This window comes from Saimiri boliviensis, chromosome 13 (assembly GCF_048565385.1).
Source record: "Saimiri boliviensis isolate mSaiBol1 chromosome 13, mSaiBol1.pri, whole genome shotgun sequence".
NCBI lineage: Eukaryota > Metazoa > Chordata > Mammalia > Primates > Cebidae > Saimiri > Saimiri boliviensis.
Window position 1 is genome coordinate 85,776,060 of NC_133461.1, and position 19,547 is coordinate 85,795,606.

Consider the following 19,547-nt stretch of genomic DNA (forward strand, 5'->3'; position numbering starts at 1 on the left):
ATCTAGACTAGATGTACATCAGCTCGGCACGCTGTACATCTAGACTAGATGCTACGCTTGTACATCCTAGATCTAGACAGAAGACTAGATACGATGTAATCTAGACATAGATGTACATCAGCTCGGCACGCTGTACATCTAGACTAGATGTACGCTGTACATCTAGACTAGATGTACATCAGCTCGGCACGCTGTACATCTAGACTAGATGTACGCTGTACATCTAGACTAGATGTACATCAGCTCGGCACGCTGTACATCTAGACTAGATGTACGCTGTACATCTAGACTAGATGTACATCAGCTCGGCACAGCTGTACATCAGACTAGTGATCTAGATGTAGCTGTACATCTAGACTAGATGTACATCAGCTCGGCACGCTGTACATCTAGACTAGATGTACGCTGTACATCTAGACTAGATGTACATCAGCTCGGCACGCTGTACATCTAGACTAGATGTACGCTGTACATCTAGACTAGATGTACATCAGCTCGGCGAATGTACTATAACTAGAATGTACTGTACATCTAGACTAGATGTACGCTGTACATCTAGACTAGATGTACATCAGCTCGGCACGCTGTACATCTAGACTAGATGTACGCTGTACATCTAGACTAGATGTACATCAGCTCGGCACGCTGTACATCTAGACTAGATGTACGCTGTACATCTAGATCTAGATGTACATCAGCTCGGCACGCTGTACATCTAGACTAGATGTACGCTGTACATCTAGACTAGATGTACATCAGCTCGGCACGCTGTACATCTAGACTAGATGTACGCTGTACATCTAGACTAGATGTACGCTGTACATCTAGACTAGATGTACATCAGCTCGGCACGCTGTACATCTAGACTAGATGTACGCTGTACATCTAGACTAGATGTACATCAGCTCGGCACGCTGTACATCTAGACTAGATGTACGCTGTACATCTAGACTAGATGTACATCAGCTCGGCACGCTGTACATCTAGACTAGATGTACGCTGTACATCTAGACTAGATGTACATCAGCTCGGCACGCTGTACATCTAGACTAGATGTACGCTGTACATCTAGACTAGATTGTACATCAGCTCGGCACGCTGTACATCTAGACTAGATGTACGCTGTACATCTAGACTAGATGTACATCAGCTCGGCACGCTGTACATCTAGACTAGATGTACGCTGTACATCTAGACTAGATGTACGCTGTACATCTAGACTAGATGTACATCAGCTCGGCACGCTGTACATCTAGACTAGATGTACGCTGTACATCTAGACTAGATGTACGCTGTACATCTAGACTAGATGTACATCAGCTCGGCACGCTGTACATCTAGACTTGATGTACATCAGCTCGGCACGCTGTACATCTAGACTAGATGTACGCTGTACATCTAGACTAGATGTACGCTGTACATCTAGACTAGATGTACGCCTCGGTACGCTGTACATCTAGACTAGATGTACGGCTCGGTACGCTGTACATCTAGACTAGATGTACGGCTCGGTACGCTGTACATCTAGACTAGATGTACGCCTCGGTACGCTGTACATCTAGACTAGATGTACGCCTCGGTACGCTGTACATCTAGACTAGATGTACGCCTCGGTACGCTGTACATCTAGACTAGATGTACGCCTCGGTACGCTGTACATCTAGACTAGATGTACGCCTCGGTACGCTGTACATCTAGACTAGATGTACGCCTCGGTACGCTGTACATCTAGACTAGATGTACGCCTCGGTACGCTGTACATCTAGACTAGATGTACGCCTCGGTACGCTGTACATCTAGACTAGATGTACGCCTCGGTACGCTGTACATCTAGACTAGATGTACGCCTCGGTACGCTGTACATCTAGACTAGATGTACGCCTCGGTACGCTGTACATCTAGGCTAGATGTACGCCTCGGTACGCTGTACATCTAGGCTAGATGTACGCCTCGGTACGCTGTACATCTAGACTAGATGTACGCCTCGCTACGCTGTACATCTAGACTAGATGTACGCCTCTGTACGCTGTACATCTAGACTAGATGTACGCCTCGGTACGCTGTACATCTAGACTAGATGTACGCCTCGGTACGCTGTACATCTACGCTGAGATGGAGTCTTGCTCTATTGCCCAGGCTGGAGTGCAGTGGTGAGATCTCAGCTCACCACAACCTCTGCCTCTTAGGTTCAAGAGATTCTCCTCCTCAGCCTCCCAAGTTGCCAGGACTACAGGTGTGCACCACCATGTCCAGCTAGTTTTTGTATTTTTAGTAGAGATGGGGTTTCACTATGTTGGCCAGGCTGGTCTGGAACTCCTGACTTCAGGATCCACCTGCCTCAGCCTCCCAAAATGCTGGAATTACAGGTGTGAGCCATTGTGCTCAGCCTAAGATTGTTGTGAATATTAGTGTAATTGCTTAATGGGTTCACCTTCTCTACTACCTAGACAGACAGGTGAATGCAATAGAGAAAGAATAATTCACAGAGAGCTGGCTGTGCAGGAAACAGGAGTTTATTATTACTCCAAGCATTTGGAGTAATCATAAGCAGTTTCCCCGAGCATTTGGGGATCAGTTTTTAAGGATAATTTGGTGGGTAGGGGGAGACCAGTGAGTTGAGAGTGCTGATTGGTTGGGTTGGAGATGAAATGTCTTCTTGCCCTGAGTCAATTCCTGGGTGGGGCTGCAAGATAAAATGAGCCAGTTTATTGATCTGAGTAGTGCCAGCTGATCCATCAAGGGCAGGGTCTGCAAAATATCTCAAGCACTGATCGTAGGCCTTACGATAGTATGTTATCCCCGGGAACAATTTGGAGAGGGTTGGAATCTTGTCATCTCCAGCTGCATGACTCCTAAGCCATAATTTCTGATCATTTGCTAATTTGTTAGTCCTACAAAGGCTGTCTAGTTTCCAAGCAAGAAGGGTGTTTGTTTTGGGATAGGGCTGTGATTGTCTTTGTTTTAACTAAAAGCTATAAACTAAGTTCCTTCCAAATTGAGTCCCAGGAATGAACAAGGACAGCTTTGGATGTTAGAAGCAAGATGGAGTTTGTTAGGTCAGATCTCTTTCGTTGTCTCAGTTATGTATGCAATGACAGTTTGATTAGAAGGAATATAAATTGGGATTCTGTGACTAATCATCGCTGCCACGTGCTGCAGTGTCTGGCACTGTGCAGTAGTTGTCATTGTGCCTGAGAGGGAGGGTGAAGCTGGAATCCCAGAGCCCACAGAGGAGGCCTGCCTGGAAGTGACTCAGCACCGTCTACCAGCCTTAGCACGGGTTGAGTGGACACTCCGCCTGCAGGTATCAATCTTCCCATGGCGGTTGCTGGGAGAAGCAGCTGCTGTGTCAGTGTTTTACTTCCTTCAGACTCAGCTGTTCCCATCTTGCTGAAGAAGGGCAGGCACCCCATCTAGAAAACAGAAATCAAGAGCTAATTACAATCTAGAGAAGTGTTATCGTGAATCAGCAAGATCCCTGAGATGAGAGGAGGAAACACTGCTTTGCGATCTTGAGATCTCATGATCCTGGCTCTCTCTGATGATCACAATTGGCTTCAGGGTCCCTCGGAGCACAGAGGCTGTGATGCTCCAGGTGGTCACCTATCTGATTCTAGCCTGCAGTTGGTTCACTTGCTTTGCCATCCTGACTATACCCGGAATCCTTTTTTAATTTCCTGCTAAGACTATTTTCAGCGGGCATGGTGGCTCACTCTTGTAATCCCAACACTTTGGGGAGGCCGAGGCAGGCAGATTACTTGAGGCCAGGAGTTCAAGACCAGCCTGGCCAACATGGTGAAACCCTGTCTCTGCTAAAAATACAAAAATTAGTTAGGCATAGTGGCGGATGCCTGGAATCCCAGCTACTCGGGAGGCTGAGTAGGAGAATCGCTTGAACCTGAGAGGCGGAGGTTGCAGTGAGCTGAGATCACACCACTGCACTCCAGACTGGGCAACAGAGGGAGACACTGTCTCAATAAAAAAGAGACTATTTTCACGAAAGTCTTTAGGTTGGCTGCTATAAGGAAAAGGCAAGATGGCAGGTGGGTGGGGTGTAGGAAGTACCAAATGAGATGGAGTGAATCAGGATGTCGGTAGGGAGCCGGGGCCTGATGGGGCTGGGAGGGCAAGTTGAACAGGATCTGGCTGGATGTGAGGGAGGCTGGAGCAGACCTGGAACTGGAGGTTGTGCTGGTCGGGCAGGGCTGCTGCCATCACACAGTGCCACACGCTGGGTGGCTCAAACAACAGAAATTCATTTCCTCACTGTTCTGGAGGCTGGAAGTCCCAGATGATGGTGTCAGCAGGACTGGGTTTATCTGAGACCATTCTCGTGGCTTGCAGGTGGCAGTGTCCCCTGGGTCCTCATGATGTTCGCCCCTCTGTGTGTGTCTGCATCCTAATTGTTCTGATAAGGATTGTGTGCATATTGGATTAGCGCCCATCCTAATGACCTCATTTAACCTTAATCACATCTTTAAAGACCCTCACGCCACATATTCTCAGGTACTGGGGTGAGGCCTTAGCACTTGAACTTGGGGGAACACACATTCAGTCCATAAGAGAGAGTGAGGGAGCCAGGGGTTGGTGGCATTTGGACGCTGCCTTGCTTTCCGTGAGAATCAGTCAAGTAAGCTGGTCAGTTTTTCTTAAATCTTCAGACACAGAAACAGCAGCAGTTGGGAGACTATTTTCTCTCCGCAGGACAGTGTTCGAGTTCCTGATTGTAGAGTGTGTCATTGTAATTTTCTTTGCTTTTTTTTTTTTTGAGATGGAGCCTTGCTCTGTCATCCAGGCTGGAGTGACCTCTGCTCACTGCAGCCTCTGCTCCCGGGTTCCAGTGATTCTCCTGCCTCAGCCTCCCGAGTAGCTGGGACTACAGGCATGTGCCACCACACCTGGCTAATTTTTTGTATTTTTAGTACAGGCGGGGTTTCACTGTGTTAGGATGGTTTTGATCTCCAGACCTTGTGATCCACCAGCCTCAGCCTCCCGAAGTGCTGGGATTACAAATTTTGTTTGTTTGTTTGTTTGTTTGTTTTTTAGACAGGGTCTTGCTCTGTTGCACAGGCTGGAGCACAATGGCATGCTCATGATCCATTGCAGTCTCGACCTTCTGGGTTCAAGTGATCCTCCCACTTCAGCCTCCTCAGTAGCTGGGGTCACAGGCATGCACTACCACATAGGGCCAATTTTCATATTGTTTGTGGAAATGGGGTTTTACCATGTTGCCCAGGCTGGTCTCAAACTCCTGGGCTCAAGTGATCAGCCCACCTCACCTCAGCCTCCCAAAGTGCAGGGATTCCAGGTGTGAGCCACTGCACCCAGCCTAATTTTCATTCATTGTTCTCCTCAATAATCTTGCCAGCAGGATCTTTGATGATAAAGCAGTAAGAGTTCAGGTGATTGGTTAAGACTATAGTTCAAATTGCTAATGGCTGAGCACACACTGTGATCCATTCCTCAGTACAAATCCCACATTAGGCAGAGTCTTACAGTCAGGGGCTGGTTCATATTGAAAATCTTCAGCTTCCTATCTTCCCTTCACTACTCAGTTTTTGTCTCCTCTATGGCAGTTTTCTCCCAGGTCTCTGAACCTGATCTTTTTTTTTTTTTTTTTTTTTTTTTTTTTTTTTTTTTTTTTGAGACGGAGTTTCACTTTTGTTACCCAGGCTGGAGTACAATGGCGCGATCTCGGCTCACCGCAACCTCCGCCTCCTGGGTTCAGGCAATTCTCCTGCCTCAACCTCCTGAGTAGCTGGGATTACAGGCACGCACCACCATGCCTAGCTAATTTTTTGTATTTTTAGTAGAGACGGGGTTTCACCATGTTGACCAGGATGGTCTCGATCTCTCGACCTCGTGATCCACCCGTCTCGGCCTCCCAAAGTGCTGGGATTACAGGCTTGAGCCACTGCGCCTGGCCTCTGAGCCTGATCTTTATTGGCCTTTCTTGGAAATATTATAATCATTATTTCCCACATTGTTCCTTGTCATTCTCTTATTTGCATCTTTGACTAATGTTTAATTTCCCCATTTACTTTATCCCACCGGATGTCACCCTAAATAACAAACAGAAAGAGGATCCCTAAAAGAAAATGATGGGGCCAGATGCAGTGGCTCACACCTGTAATCCCAGCACTTTGGGAGGCTGTGGTGGGTGGATCACTTGAGGCCAGGAGTTCAAGACCAACTTGGAGGTCAGGAGTTTGCCTGGCCAACATAGCAAAATCCCATCTCTACAAAAAAACCCACAAAAACTAACTAGGCGTGGTAGCACATGTCTGTAGTCCCAGCTGGGAGGATCATTTGAGCCTGGGAGGCAGAGGTTGCAGGGAGCCAAGATGGTGCCACTGCACTCTAGCCTGGGTGATAGAGTGAGACAGTGTATCAGGAACAACATAAAGAAAAGAAAAGAAAATGATGCTTATGGCTGGGTCCAGTGGCTCACACCTGTAATCCCAGCAATTTGGGATGCCAAGGCTGGCAGATCACCTGAGGTCAGGAGTTCGAGACCAGCCTGGCCAACATGGCGAACCCCTGTCTCTACTAAAAATACAAAAATTAGCCAGGCATGGTGGCCTGTACCTGTAATCCCAGCTTCTGGGAGATTGAGAGAATCACTTGAACCCAGGAGGCAGCAGAGGTTGCAGTGAGCTGAGATTGCGCCACTGCACTCCAGCCTGGGCCACAGAGCGAGAATCCATCTCCAAAAAAAGTGAAACAAAAAGAGAAAATGATGCTTATTTAGGAATAGGGAATTACAGTGGGAATATGTGTGCCATAGTAAACTATGTGTGTATTCAGGTTGGTAAAGGAAGACAAAGATTTTTAAGGGAAAAATGAGAAGTGTTACACAACTGTTTTGAAATCATTATCCTTGAGTACAGGATCAATGACAAGGGTGATGCCAGTCTGTGGTTGGGCAGGCAGTGGCTGGGCAGGTGATCGCATCACACAAAAGTATTTTTTTGTGTAGGGTTGCAGTGGTTTTTGCAGTCTTTGTGGTAGTTTTTGTTATCAGACATACAAGCATTGAGAACCCTCTCTTTAGAACTTTCCTTGGCTGTTTTTCAGAATTGTTTTGTTTCGTTTTCCTTTTTAACACAAGTGACTTGATTTTTCTTTTCTTTCTTTCTTTTTCTTTTTCTTTTTTTTTTTTTTTTTTGAGACAGGGTCTCACTCTGATGCCCAGGCTGGAGTGCAGTGGTGCAATCACAGCTCACTGCAGCCTTGAAGTCCTGGGCTCAAGGGATCCACCCATGTCAGCCTCCCAAACTGATGGGATTACAGGTGTGAGCCACTGCACCCAGCCATGATTTCATTTTTATTCTCACAACTTTCAAACTGGGGTAGTGTGTGCTTCTGAATTAATTCAAGAGTCTTCAGCTATCAAAGTAAAACTTCGCACGCAAATTCTCCTATTCAGGATGGAAGATTTCAGGATAGAAGATGGGATGAATCTCTGAGATCCCTGGGAAGCTCAAGTTGAACATGAGTGTAAATGTGTGCATCTAATCTTTTCTTTAAAACAAACAAAAAATATATATGCATACATACACACATATTAACACAGATATACATATACTTTTTATATAAAACATGATTATTACAAAAATTCAAACAAAGCAAAAAGTGAAAGATCTTCTTAGGCTAATCTCATTCCCTAGAGGTAACTATTCTTAAAAGTTTGGGGTATATTTTTCTAGACTTAAGCTCCACTGTATACTTAAGATCTGTAAATATTGCTGGTGCGGTGGCTCATGCCTATAATCCCAGCACTTTGGAAGGCTGAGACGGGCTGTGGTCCACATGACATAGATGCACTCGAATTGAGCTACTTAAGATGGCTTAAGCCCAAGAGTTTGAGATCAGCCTGAGCAACATAGCAAGAATCATCTCTATAAAATAAATAAATAAACATGATAGATTTATTTTATTTTAAGATTTACTCTTTGTGGGGTCCTGCAAGCCATGAGATTAATCTTAGCTGAGCAGAGCTGACTATTTCCTGTGAGATCATGTATAACAGACTAAGAGAGAATAAATACAGAGTGTTTTTATGTTTTTTAAAAAATTCTTTTGCAGATTCTGCGTCACTCTTTCTTCTCTCATGCTCTTGACCCAGAGGGTCACGTCCCTCTCTCTGGACGTTTGTGAGGGAAAAGTGGAGATAGCATCTGGAATCATCAGGAGCAGAAGCTCTTTGTCTGAGCATGTGTGTATGGCACTGCCCTACTTCAGCTACTTGCTCTTTTTCCCTGCTCTTCTGGGAGGCTCTTTGTGCTCCTTCCAGCAGTTTCAGGCTCGTGTTCAAGGGTCCAGTGGTTTGTATCCCAGGCACTCTTTCTGGACTCTGAGCTGGAGGGGTCTGCAGATTCTTGGATTAGAGTGCCTAAACGTGGCTGTGAGCAGGGTGGTGGGTGCAGGAGTGGGACTGACTGATTGCCAGCGATTTGAGTGCATTTATGTCATGTGGACCACAGCTGGGCTCTTCAAGCTCACCTACTACTCCCAGTGGATCCTGGACGACTCCCTCCTCCATGCAGCAGGCTTTGGGTCTGAGTTTGGTCAGAGGTCTGGAGAGAAGGAATATGTCCCTGATGCAGACATCTGGACCCTGGAAAGAACCCACAGGATATCCGTGTTTGCAAGAAAGTGGAACCAAAGCACAGCTCAATGGCTCCGACGACTTGTATTCCAGAACAGCAGGGCTTGGCCATTGTTTCAGACATTTGCCTTCTCTGCCTGGTGGCATGGACTCCATCCGGGACAGGTGTTTGGTTTCCTTTGTTGGGCTGTGATGGTGGAAGCTGACTACCTGATTCACTCCTTTGCCAATGGGTTTATTAGATCCTGGCCGATGAGGCTGTTCTATAGAACCCTCACCTGGGCCCACACCCAGTTGATCATTGCCTACATCATGCTGGCTGTGGAGGTCAGGAGCCTTTCCTCTCTCTGGTTGCTCTGTAATTCTTACAACAGTGTCTTTCCCATGGTGTACTGTATTCTGCTTTTGCTATTGGTGAAGAGAAAGCACAAATGTAACTGACATCTTTCCCTGGCTTTCATCTTATACACCCATGAAACAGTTTAGAAAGTACCAGATTACTGAGACCAGCTCAGTCATAAAGACCAGCGCCCCTCCCGCCCCCCACCCAGCACCCACAGGTGGTGCTGAAGGAATTAAGAAACAGACACAGGGAAGTCCCCGCGCCGGCGCCATGTCAAAGAAAAAAGGATTGAGTGCAGAAGAAAAGAGAACTCGCATGATGGAAATATTTTTTGAAACAAAAGATGTATTTCAATTAAAAGACTTGGAGAAGATTGCTCCCAAAGAGAAAGGCATTACTTCTATGTCAGTAAAAGAAGTCCTTCAAAGCTTAGTTGATGATAGTATGGTTGACTGTGAGAGGATCGGAACTTCTAATTATTATTGGGCTTTTCCAAGTAAAGCTCTTCATGCAAGGAAACGGAAGTTGGAGGCTCTGGAATCTCAGTTATCTGAGGGAAGCCAAAAGCATGCAAGCCTACAGAAAAGCATTGAAAAAGCGAAAATTGGCCGATGTGAAATGGAAGAGCGAACTATGCTGGCAAAAGAACTTTCTTCACTTCGAGACCAAAGGGAACAACTAAAGGCAGAAGTAGAAAAATACAAAGATTGTGACCCACAAGTCGTGGAAGAAATACGCCAAGCGAATAAAGTAGCCAAAGAAGCTGCTAACAGATGGACTGATAACATATTTGCAATAAAATCTTGGGCCAAAAGAAAATTTGCGTTTGAAGAAAATAAAATTGATAAAACTTTTGGAATTCCAGAAGACTTTGACTACATAGACTAAAATATTCCATGGTGGTGAAGGATGTAAATTTTAAACTATTTCTAAATAAGTGTACTGAATTGTCATTTGCCTGTAACTGTATGTATCCTTTTATTAATGTTAAATAAAGTGTAAAATGCAAAAAAAAAAAAAAAGACACAAAGATAGAGTGCAAAGTGAGACTATCAGGGCTAACAGCCTTCCACGTTGAAAGCCTCAAGCAAACTTTGACCCACATATTTATTCTCTCTGAACAGGTGATTATTATTAACGAACAGGTGTTCTGTGTTTTCTCATAGAACAAAAATAAACTAGGCAGGTAGCTGGTGCCTGCTTACCACTGATCAAAGACAAACTAGAAAGCATTCTCCATGAGGGAGCCATGGGGGCAGGGTCATATATCCCATGCTTAAAGAACTAGTTTAACTGGTGTGTGATATATACATACTGTTTACTACTTTAGAACACCCTGAGCAGTTTTCTGCTTTGGGGACCGGCTCAGTTTTCCTTGCTGTCGTTCGCAGCAAACAATATAGTCCATCATACACTCAGCACCAAATGATGCATCCGTGATGCATACATTTGAATGTTTTCATAATAAAAAAATTTCTAAAGTTTTGGATGAATATACCAAATGACTTGCAGTATGGATGTGTGTGTCGACTTTAGCAAGCTCTTCTGCTGGTACTGAGGATACAAAAAGAAAAAGATGTGGTTTCTTCCCTTAAGGTTTATGGCCTAGATGTGGAAGCAAAGATTAAGTAAAGTGAAACATAAAAACACAAGGTGCTATGAACCAGATGGCAAATACTCTATATATAGACACCCCAAAATTGAGTGTTCAGTTGGCCCACCTGATCCTGGAGTGGGAACTTTAGCAACACAAAACCAAACCAAAACAAAACCTAACTCATTATCATATTGGTTTGTTATGTCAACTAGAGATTCATACCCATTCATAAGTTTGAAAATTTTGTCTAAATTTGTAAATGTGGGCCAGGTGCAGTGGCTCATGCCTGTAATCCCAGCACTTTACAGGGCTGAGGTGGGAGGATTACTTGAGGCCAGGAGTTTGAGACCAGGTTGGGTAGCAAGACCTTGTCTCAAAAAATATATGTATGTAATTGGGTGGGCATGGTGTATGCACCTAAAGACCTAGCTCCTCTGGAGGCTGAGACAGAAGGATCTCTTGAGCCCAGGAGTTCAAGGCTGCAGCGAGCTGTGATTGTGCCACTGCACGCCAGCCTATGATGACAGAGGGAGACCCCATCTGTTAAACATTTTTTTTGAAAATTTGAAAAAAATTTGTCCTAAAAATAGAATGGCTGACATTATTCCCAGATTTATGTTAATAAACTGAAAACCCACCTAAGACATGACAACTATTTACATAATTGTTAAATACAAAGCTGACTCATAAACATGCCTTATAAAGAGATCAATAACGGGAAGTAAACATTATTTCAATATAACTTTGAGGGTGAGTTTGATTCTTGTTTTCTTGGCATATCCTATATAACTTCCTCTGTTAGGATTTAAAATACAACAAGAGAAAGGTGTCAGGATGGCTGGGTGCAATGGCTCATGCCTGTAATCCCAGCACTTTGGGAGGCCAAGGCAGGTGGATCACCTGAGGTCAGAGTTTGAGACCAGCTCACCAACATGGAGAAACCCAGTCTCTATTAAAAATACAAAATTAGCCAGGAGTAGTGGCACATGCCTATAATCCCAGCTATTCAGGAGGCTTAGGCAGGAAAATTGCTTAAACCCAGAAGGCAGAGGTTTCAGTGAGCTGAGATCGTCTCATTACACTCCAGCCTGGGCAACAAGAGCAAAACTTTGTCTGAAAAAAAAAAAAAGAAAAGAAAAAAAAGAAAGATATTAGGACTTCTAAATTATGCAGTAGCAATGTCACTTAACTAGCACTTAGAAATTACTGCCACATCTGCAGGTCACCTGTACTCCTATGTAATTACCATTTTTCTTTAATAAACTTTTTTTTTTTCTTTTTTTTTGAGATGGAGTTTCGCCCTTGTTACCCAGGCTGGAGTGCAATGGCGCGATCTCGGCTCACCGCAACCTCCGCCTCCTGGGGTCAGGCAATTCTCCTGCCTCAGCCTCCTGAGTAGCTGGGATTACAGGCACGTGCCACCATGCCCAGCTAATTTTTTGCACTTTTAGTAGAGACGGGGTTTCACCATGTTGACCAGGATGGTCTCGATCTCTCGAACTCGTGATCCACCTGCCTCGGCCTCCCAAAGTGCTGGGATTACAGGCTTGAGCCACCGCGCCCGGCTCTTTAATAAACTTTAATTCAACTTACTTATAAAACTTACCCCTCTTCTAAGCAATGGCAGTGACGAAAATTGGGTTTGGTTTGCTAATTCTATTTTACTCTAGTACTCACTAAAAGAAATAACATGCTCATTCAAATAAAAGAAACTGTTTGTGTGCTACATAAAATCATCTGCTTACCCAGGGTAACATCTATCCCACCATACAAAGCATTGTACAGGTATTTCAGCTTGTTGAGTATTCCAAACCCATCCTTCTCATCCTTTTCAAAATATAAAATTGCAAATAAGCTTTTTGATATGGTTTGAGTTTTTGTCCCCCCCCCCCCCGCCAAATCTCATATTGAATTGTAATCCCCAGTGTTGGAAGAGGGGCCTGGTAGGAGGTGATTAAATCATGGGGGTGGATTTCTCCCTTGCTGTTCCTGTAATAGTGAGTGAGTTCTCACAAGATCTGGTTGTTTATAAAAGTGTGTAGCACCTCCCCTGTCCTTCTCTTCCTCCTGCTCCAGCCATGTAAAATGTGCCTCTTTCCTCTTCACCTTCCACCAGGATTGTAAGTTTCCTGAGGCCTCCTGTACAGCCATGCTTCCTGTATAGCCTGTGAAACCATGAGCCAATTAAACTTCTCTTTTCTTTATTAATTACCCAGTCTCGGGTGGTTCTTCTTCTTTTTCTTCTTTTTTTTTGAGACAGGGTCTCACTCTGTCACCCAGGCTAGAGTTCAGTGGCATGATTTCAGCTCACTGCAACCTCTACCTCCCAGGTTCAAGCAATTCTCCTGCCTCAGCCTCCCAAGTAGCTGGGACTACAGGCACATGCCACCATGTCCAGCGAATTTTTGTAGTTTTAGTAGAGCTGGGGTTTCACCATGTTGGCCAGGCTGGTCTTGAACTCCTGACCACAAGTGATCCATTCACCTTGGCCTCCCAAAGTGCCGGGATTACAGGTGTAAGCCACCACGCCTGGCCTCAGGTAGTACTTTATAGCAGTACAAGAACAGACTAATACACTTTGAATCATTTAAACTTCACAAAGATGATACTAAGTTGGAAACTATAGATCACTTAGAAAGTTATAGATGAATATTACTGATTAACATGAAGGCAAACAACAAGCCCAGTCTTAGCACTCAGAATGTAACATGATAAGCAGTGAGGGTCTTGATAAACAGAGATGGCAAGGATTTGTAGTGGCCTTGGTGGGGTGCAGTGGCGCATACCTGTAACCTCAGCACTTTGGGAGGCTGAAGCAGGAGGAGCTCTTGAGCCCCGGAGTTTGAGACCAGCCTGGGCAACATAGGGAGACGCCATCTGTATTAAAACACACACACAGACACACACACACACCCCCAAAAGTTGTAGTGGCCTTAATCAGGAGGGTTCTGTACTTTCTTTCACCATACTCAGCAGCTCAGAGGAGACAAAGTAGATAAATGGGGTTTCCCAGAGTTGGGAATAGTCAGAGACTCTGCCACAAAAAAAAGTGCTTTTTATTGGGGTACTTTTGGGAAGCTGTCTACATGAGTGTCTCCAGTTGATGATCCTTCGAGATGTACACTTTAGATGTGTACAGCTTTCCATATATATGTTACACTTCAATAATTTTTTTTTTTGAGACAGGGTCTGGCTCTGTCACCCAGGCTGGAGGGCAGTGGCATGATCTCAGCTTACTGCAACCTCTGCTTCCTGGGCTCAAGCAATCCTCCCACCTCAGCCTCACAAGTAGCTGGGAACACAGGAGTGCACAACTATGCCTGGCTAATTTTTTGTACAGATAGGGTTTCGCCATGTTGCCCAGGCTGGTCTTGAATTCGTGAGCTCAAGCGATCCAACCTCCTTGACCTTCCAAAGGGCTGGGATTACAGGCATGAGCCACCGTGCACAGCCCAGTAATTTTTTTAAGTGAGTACTATTCATGATTAGAGAAATGCTCATGAAAGAAATGTTAAATTAAAAAAAAAAAAAAACTTGGTTAACAAAGCCATTAAAAATGCAATCTGCCCTCCAAATCTATGTCCCCACTGATGGCCAGGGGTAATTTCTACTCCTCTGATTGGTTAGTCCAGGACATCTGCTTCCTTCTTTTTCTATTTTCATCCTGTAGAGAATGATTCATTTCTCTGGACGGTAGTAGAAGGAACATTTCTCTAGACAGTAGAAAGTAATTTGTGGCTGGGTGCAGTGGCTTGCTCCTGTAATCCCAGCACTTTGGAAGGCAGAGGTGGTGGGGGTAGGGGGTAGGGGGGTGGTCACCTGAGGTTGGGAGTTCAAGACCAGTCTCACCAACATGGAGAAACCCTGTCTCTACTAAAAATACAAAAAATTAGCTGGGCATGGTGGTGCCCGCTTGTAATCCTAGCTACTTGGGAGGCTGAGGCAGGAGAATTGCTTGAACCTGGAAGGCAGAGATTGCAGTGAGCCAAAATTATGCCATTGCACTCCAGCCTGGGCAACAAGAACGAAACTCCGTCTCAAAAAAAAAAAAAAAAAGAAAAGAAAAGAAATTGATTTGTGGGAATTGATCTAAGGAGAGAAGTTGGAGCCAGAGATGTAGACTGGAGCCATCTGTCTGCACAGAGGACAGCCTGGATCCAAGACGGGCAGAGAACAGACTGTCTCCCTCCAGTCCTGTTTCTTTTGTTAGGTCTTAACTTGTTCACTTCCCAACTCCACCCCCGCTGCTCCCTCCCATTTGGAAACAGTTGCCCTATCCTGCGTTACCCATTCTGTTACTTCCAAGACTCTGCCCACTGTTCCTGAATTCCCTCTGCCACATGGCTGGTAGCACCTGCTTATTAACACCCCACCCCTCTTTTAAAAAAATTCAATCACTATCCTTTTTGAATAACCTCTCATTAATGTGCTCTGACCTCGCTTCCAGATCTGAATTTGATGCTTTTTTTCCTCTTGCTTGATCTAGAACTAACCCTGGGGTTACCCCTGCTTTCTATCTTGTTTTGGCGCATTTATTGGCCCAAGCAGAATATATCTACGCGCGCACCCGTGTGTGTGTGTGTGTGTGTGTGTGTGTGTGTGTGTGTATGATGTATTTTTTTTTTTTTGAGACAGGGTCTCACTCTGTCACCTAGGCTGGCATGCAGTAGCACAATCATAGCTCACTGCCCCCTTGAACTCCAGGGATCAAGCGATCCTCCCACATTTGCCTCCTCCCAAAAATAGAATACTATTTTAACAAATTGTGCCTATCCTTACAAACACAAGGACGGGGCTGGCAGTCTCTGTCTTGCTGGCAGTAGCCCTGGACAATTGAACTCAATTCTGTGGACCAAGTACTAGAGCCCAGGAACCCATGGAAACAGCCCTCAATGAGCACACACCTCCTGACCTCTGGCTCCCACTTTCATCAGCCAAATCACTCTGAAGGGTTTGGCAGCTCTTTCAGACCTCCAGGGAGCCTTACTCATTTGTTTGAAAATAGTGTCTGAGAGTCTGGTGATTAAGAAATACCTAAGAGGAGGGTACACTAAGCCATAAAAACCAACAAGTTCAGGATGCTGGCAAAGCTTAATAAGAAAATGTTTAGCAGAAAGCTACAGCATTAGTCTTTCTAAGAGCAGCAAAGAACTAAACACTCCATTATTTATAGATTGAAATGACATCATTTAGGAAGTGTCATGAGAACTCAGGTCATCTGTCAGCATATTATTTTGTTTTTTCTTTTCTTTTTTTTTTTTTTTGTTGAGACGGAGTCTCACTTTGTCACCCAGGCTGGAGTGCAGTGGCGCCATCTCGGCTCACTGCAACTTCCGCCTCCTGAGTTCAAGCAATTCTCATGCCTCAGATTCCCAAGTAGTTTGAATTATAGGCATGCCCCACCAATGCCCAGCTAATTTTTTTTTTTTTTTGTATTTTTAGTACAGATGGGGATTTGCTATGTTGGCCAGGCTGATCTTGAACTCTTGGCCTTGAGTGATCCTCCCACCTCAGCCTCCCATAATGCTGGGCTTCCCTGTTAACAAACTATTCTGGATAAGCTACCCTCATGGTGCAGCACCATCCTTCTGAATCACAGCAGCTATTAAGCTGAGCTAGCCTCCTTCTTAATCTGTAGACAGTTGTCATGATCAACAGGCAGGCAGTGGCTTTAATGGATGTCCCAGGTTTAGCAATCCACTCCAGTAGTTAAACTTCTCCAAAGGAGACAATCCAACCTTAGCATATTTCTATCCATGTAGTTTCATAAAGCAAACCACAGGAAGACTTCACTGATACTCATTCAGTATGTTGATTCATCTATACTGGATTCATCAATTCCATAAGAACTTGGAAAAGGAGGCTGGTATGGTTTGAATGCATCGCCTAAAGTTTCTGTGTTAGAAATGCAATCCCCAGAGCAGCAGTGTTGGGAGGTGGTGCCTAATGGAAGGTACAGTCATGTGTCATTTAATATGGAGACACATTCTGAAAGATGAATTGTTAGGCTATTTTGTCATTGTATGAATGTCATAGAGTGGACTTGCACAAAGCTGAATGGTCTAGCCTACTAGACCTAGGCCAGTCTAGTAGCCTAAGCTATATGGTATAACCTAGGGGTCTCTGACCCCCAAGTACTGATCCATGGCCTCTTAGGAACTGGGCCTCATGGCAGGAGGTGAGTGGCAGGCAAGCAACTGAAGCGTCATTGTATTTATAGCCACTCCCCATTGCTCGCATTACTGCCTGAGCTCTGCCTCCTGTCAGATCAGTGGCATTAGATTTTCATGGGTGTGCGAACTCTATTGTGAACTGTGCGTGCTTCTGATGAGACTCTAATGCCTGATGATCTGTCACTGTCTCCCATTACCCCCAGATGGGACTGTCTGCTTGCAGGGAAACAAGCCTAGGGTTCCCACTGATTCTACCTTATGGTGAGCTGTATAATAATTTCATTATATATTACAAGTAATAATAACAGAAATAAAGTGCACAATACAAGTAATGCACTTGAATCATTCTGAACCATCCCCCTCCCACCCCCTAGTCCATGTAAAATTGTCTTTCACAAAACCGGTCCCTGGTGCCAAAAAGGTTGGGGGCCTCTGGTATAGCCTATTGTTCCTAGGCCACAAACCTGCATAGCATGTTGCTATACTGAGTAACACAGACAGTTCTAACACAGCAGCTACATCACTAGGCAATAGGGATTTTTCAGCTGCATTATTATCTTATGGGACCACTGTCATATATGTGATCTGTCATTGACTGAAATGTCATTATGGGGAGCATGGCTATAGTTAGATCATGAGAATTCCACCCTCATCCAAGGATTAATGTTGATTATAAAAGGGTTTGAGGGCCGGGCGCGGTGGCTCAAGCCTGTAATCCCAGCACTTTGGGAGGCCGAGGCAGGTGGATCACGAGGTCAAGAGATCGAGACCGTCCTGGTCAATATGGTGAAACCCCGTCTCTACTAAAAATACAAAAAAAAAAGTAGCTGGGCATGGTGGCACATGCCTGTAATCCGAGCTACTCAGGAGGCTGAGGCAGGAGAATTGCTTGAACCCAGGGGGCGGAGGTTGCGGTGAGCCGAGATCGCGCCATTGCACTCCAGCCTGGGTAACAAGAGCGAAACTCTGTCTCAAAAAAAAAAAAAAAAAAAAAAAAAAAAAAAAAAAAAAGGAAGGCTGGGAGCTGTAGCTCATACCTGTAGTCCCAGTACTTTGCGAGGCCGAGGTAGGCAGATCATGAGGTCAGGAGTTCGAGACCAGCCTAGCCAACATGGTGAAACCCCATCTCTACTAAAAATACAAAAATTAGCCAGGCGTGGTGATGGGCGCCTGTAGTTCCAACTGCTCGGGAGTCTGAGGCAGGAGAACTGCTTGAGCCCGGGAGGTGGAGTTTGTAGTGAGCCAAGATCACGCCATTGCACTCCAGCCTGGGCGACAAAGACTGTCTCAAAAAAGAGAGACGATAGTGTAAAATGGCCATGACGACTTCAGCATTTTCTTCCTGATAACTGCTGATTCTGATGTTAGCAAAGCCATCTCATGGGGAAGCAGCCTGAACCCTTCTCCTGAAGGCAAAAGTTCTGGCTGGGCCCTAGTTCTAACACGGGCCAACTGTGGGACCCACGCAATTCCCTCTAGTGCTCAAGTTTCCTAGTATGCCAAAACAGGATGTGGATCAAATATCGTTTTAGAGGATTTAATTTTAAAACTGAAGGCACTATGCTTGTGTAAGTGCTCTATTAATTTTTCAACACATTAAGGAGAAAAAGTAAGGTATCCATCTCCCAACCTGGCTCTATTCATCCGGCAAGAATTTTATAGAAAGCGTTGGAAGAAAATCTGCTGAGGGCTTAAGGTTCTTTATAAACAGCCAGCATTTCCTATTATGTTCCTTCCATTTGTTTTCTATTGTATAAAAGAACAAAGTGATATTTTTGTGGCTCATTAAAAAAACTGAGAGTTGACAATAGTTCTCTCCTACTAAGAAAACACTGTTAACTTCTCTCTTTCTTTCCTGAATAGTAGGTCTAATTTCTCAGCCTATATTTGGCAGTTCATAACCATCAAATACTTATTAATCTGCTTTGGCCTCATTTCCAGGGACAATCATAACAATAGCTAGAGATGTCAGATAATTTCTCTCTCTCTCTTTTTTTTTTTTGAGATGGAGTCTTGTTCTGTTGCCCAGTCTGTAGGGCTGTAGTGCAGTGGCACGATCTCGGCTCACACATCCTCCGCCACCCAGGTTCAAGCAATTCTCTTGCCTCAGCCTCCTGAGCAGCTGGGACTACAGGTGCGCGCCACCACACCCAGCTAATTATTTTGTATTTTAGTAGAAATGGTGTTTCACCATATTGCCCAAGATGGTCTCCATCTCCTGACCTCGTGATCTGCCCGCCTCAGCCTCCCAAAGTGTTGGGATTGCAGGTGTGAACTGCTGCACCAGGCCTTGATGTCAGATGATTTCTAAGGAAGTCTTTTTGTCTTTCTTGGTTCTTGCGGCACCTTTTTGTTCAGAAACACTTTTTTTTTTTTGAGACGGAGTTTCGCTCTTGTTACCCAGGCTGGAGTGCAATGGCGCGATCTCGGCTCACCGCAACCTCCGCCTCCTGGGTTCAGGCAACTCTCCTGCCTCAGCCTCCTGAGTAGCTGGGATTACAGGCATGCGCCACCATGCCCAGCTAATTTTTTGTATTTTTAGTAGAGACAGGGTTTCACCATGTTGACCAGGATGGTCTCGATCTCTTGACCTCGTGATCCACCCGCCTCAGCCTCCCAAAGTGCTGGGATTACAGGCTTGAGCCACCGCGCCCAGCTCAGAAACACTTTTTAAGCTACAACAGTTGAGATAATTAAGTATGTATCTATGTTTTCCTTGCAGGGAATTTGTGCAGTTCTTAAGATTCAAGTGATACTAAGATTCAAGTGATACTTTGGTTTAGTTTTACGGCCAATCTGGGTATGTTATGTTGAGTGCCTTTG

At 44.9% G+C, this 19,547-nt stretch overlaps 2 protein-coding genes and 1 pseudogene across 3 annotated transcripts in view; 2 read left to right on the forward strand and 1 right to left on the reverse strand.

Moving 5' to 3' along the window:
- Positions 1 to 2,389: 2,389 nt before the first annotated feature.
- Positions 2,390 to 19,547, reverse strand: part of LEPROTL1 (leptin receptor overlapping transcript like 1) — a 39,446-nt gene continuing 22,288 nt past the window's right edge. The window contains exon 4 of the mRNA XM_039461045.2: positions 2,390 to 3,413. Within this exon, the coding sequence (XP_039316979.1) occupies positions 3,183 to 3,413 (231 nt within the window). The 3' untranslated portion in view covers positions 2,390 to 3,182. The remainder of the gene's footprint in view (positions 3,414 to 19,547) is intronic.
- On the forward strand, positions 8,063 to 9,052 carry MBOAT4 (membrane bound ghrelin O-acyltransferase MBOAT4). The gene has a single exon (XM_039461115.2). It carries the CDS (start codon positions 8,063 to 8,065, stop codon positions 9,050 to 9,052), a length of 990 nt encoding a protein of 329 aa, XP_039317049.2.
- On the forward strand, positions 9,204 to 9,962 carry LOC101050425 (meiotic nuclear division protein 1 homolog pseudogene; annotated as a pseudogene). The gene has a single exon (XR_012513375.1). The product of XR_012513375.1 is annotated as a meiotic nuclear division protein 1 homolog pseudogene (transcript).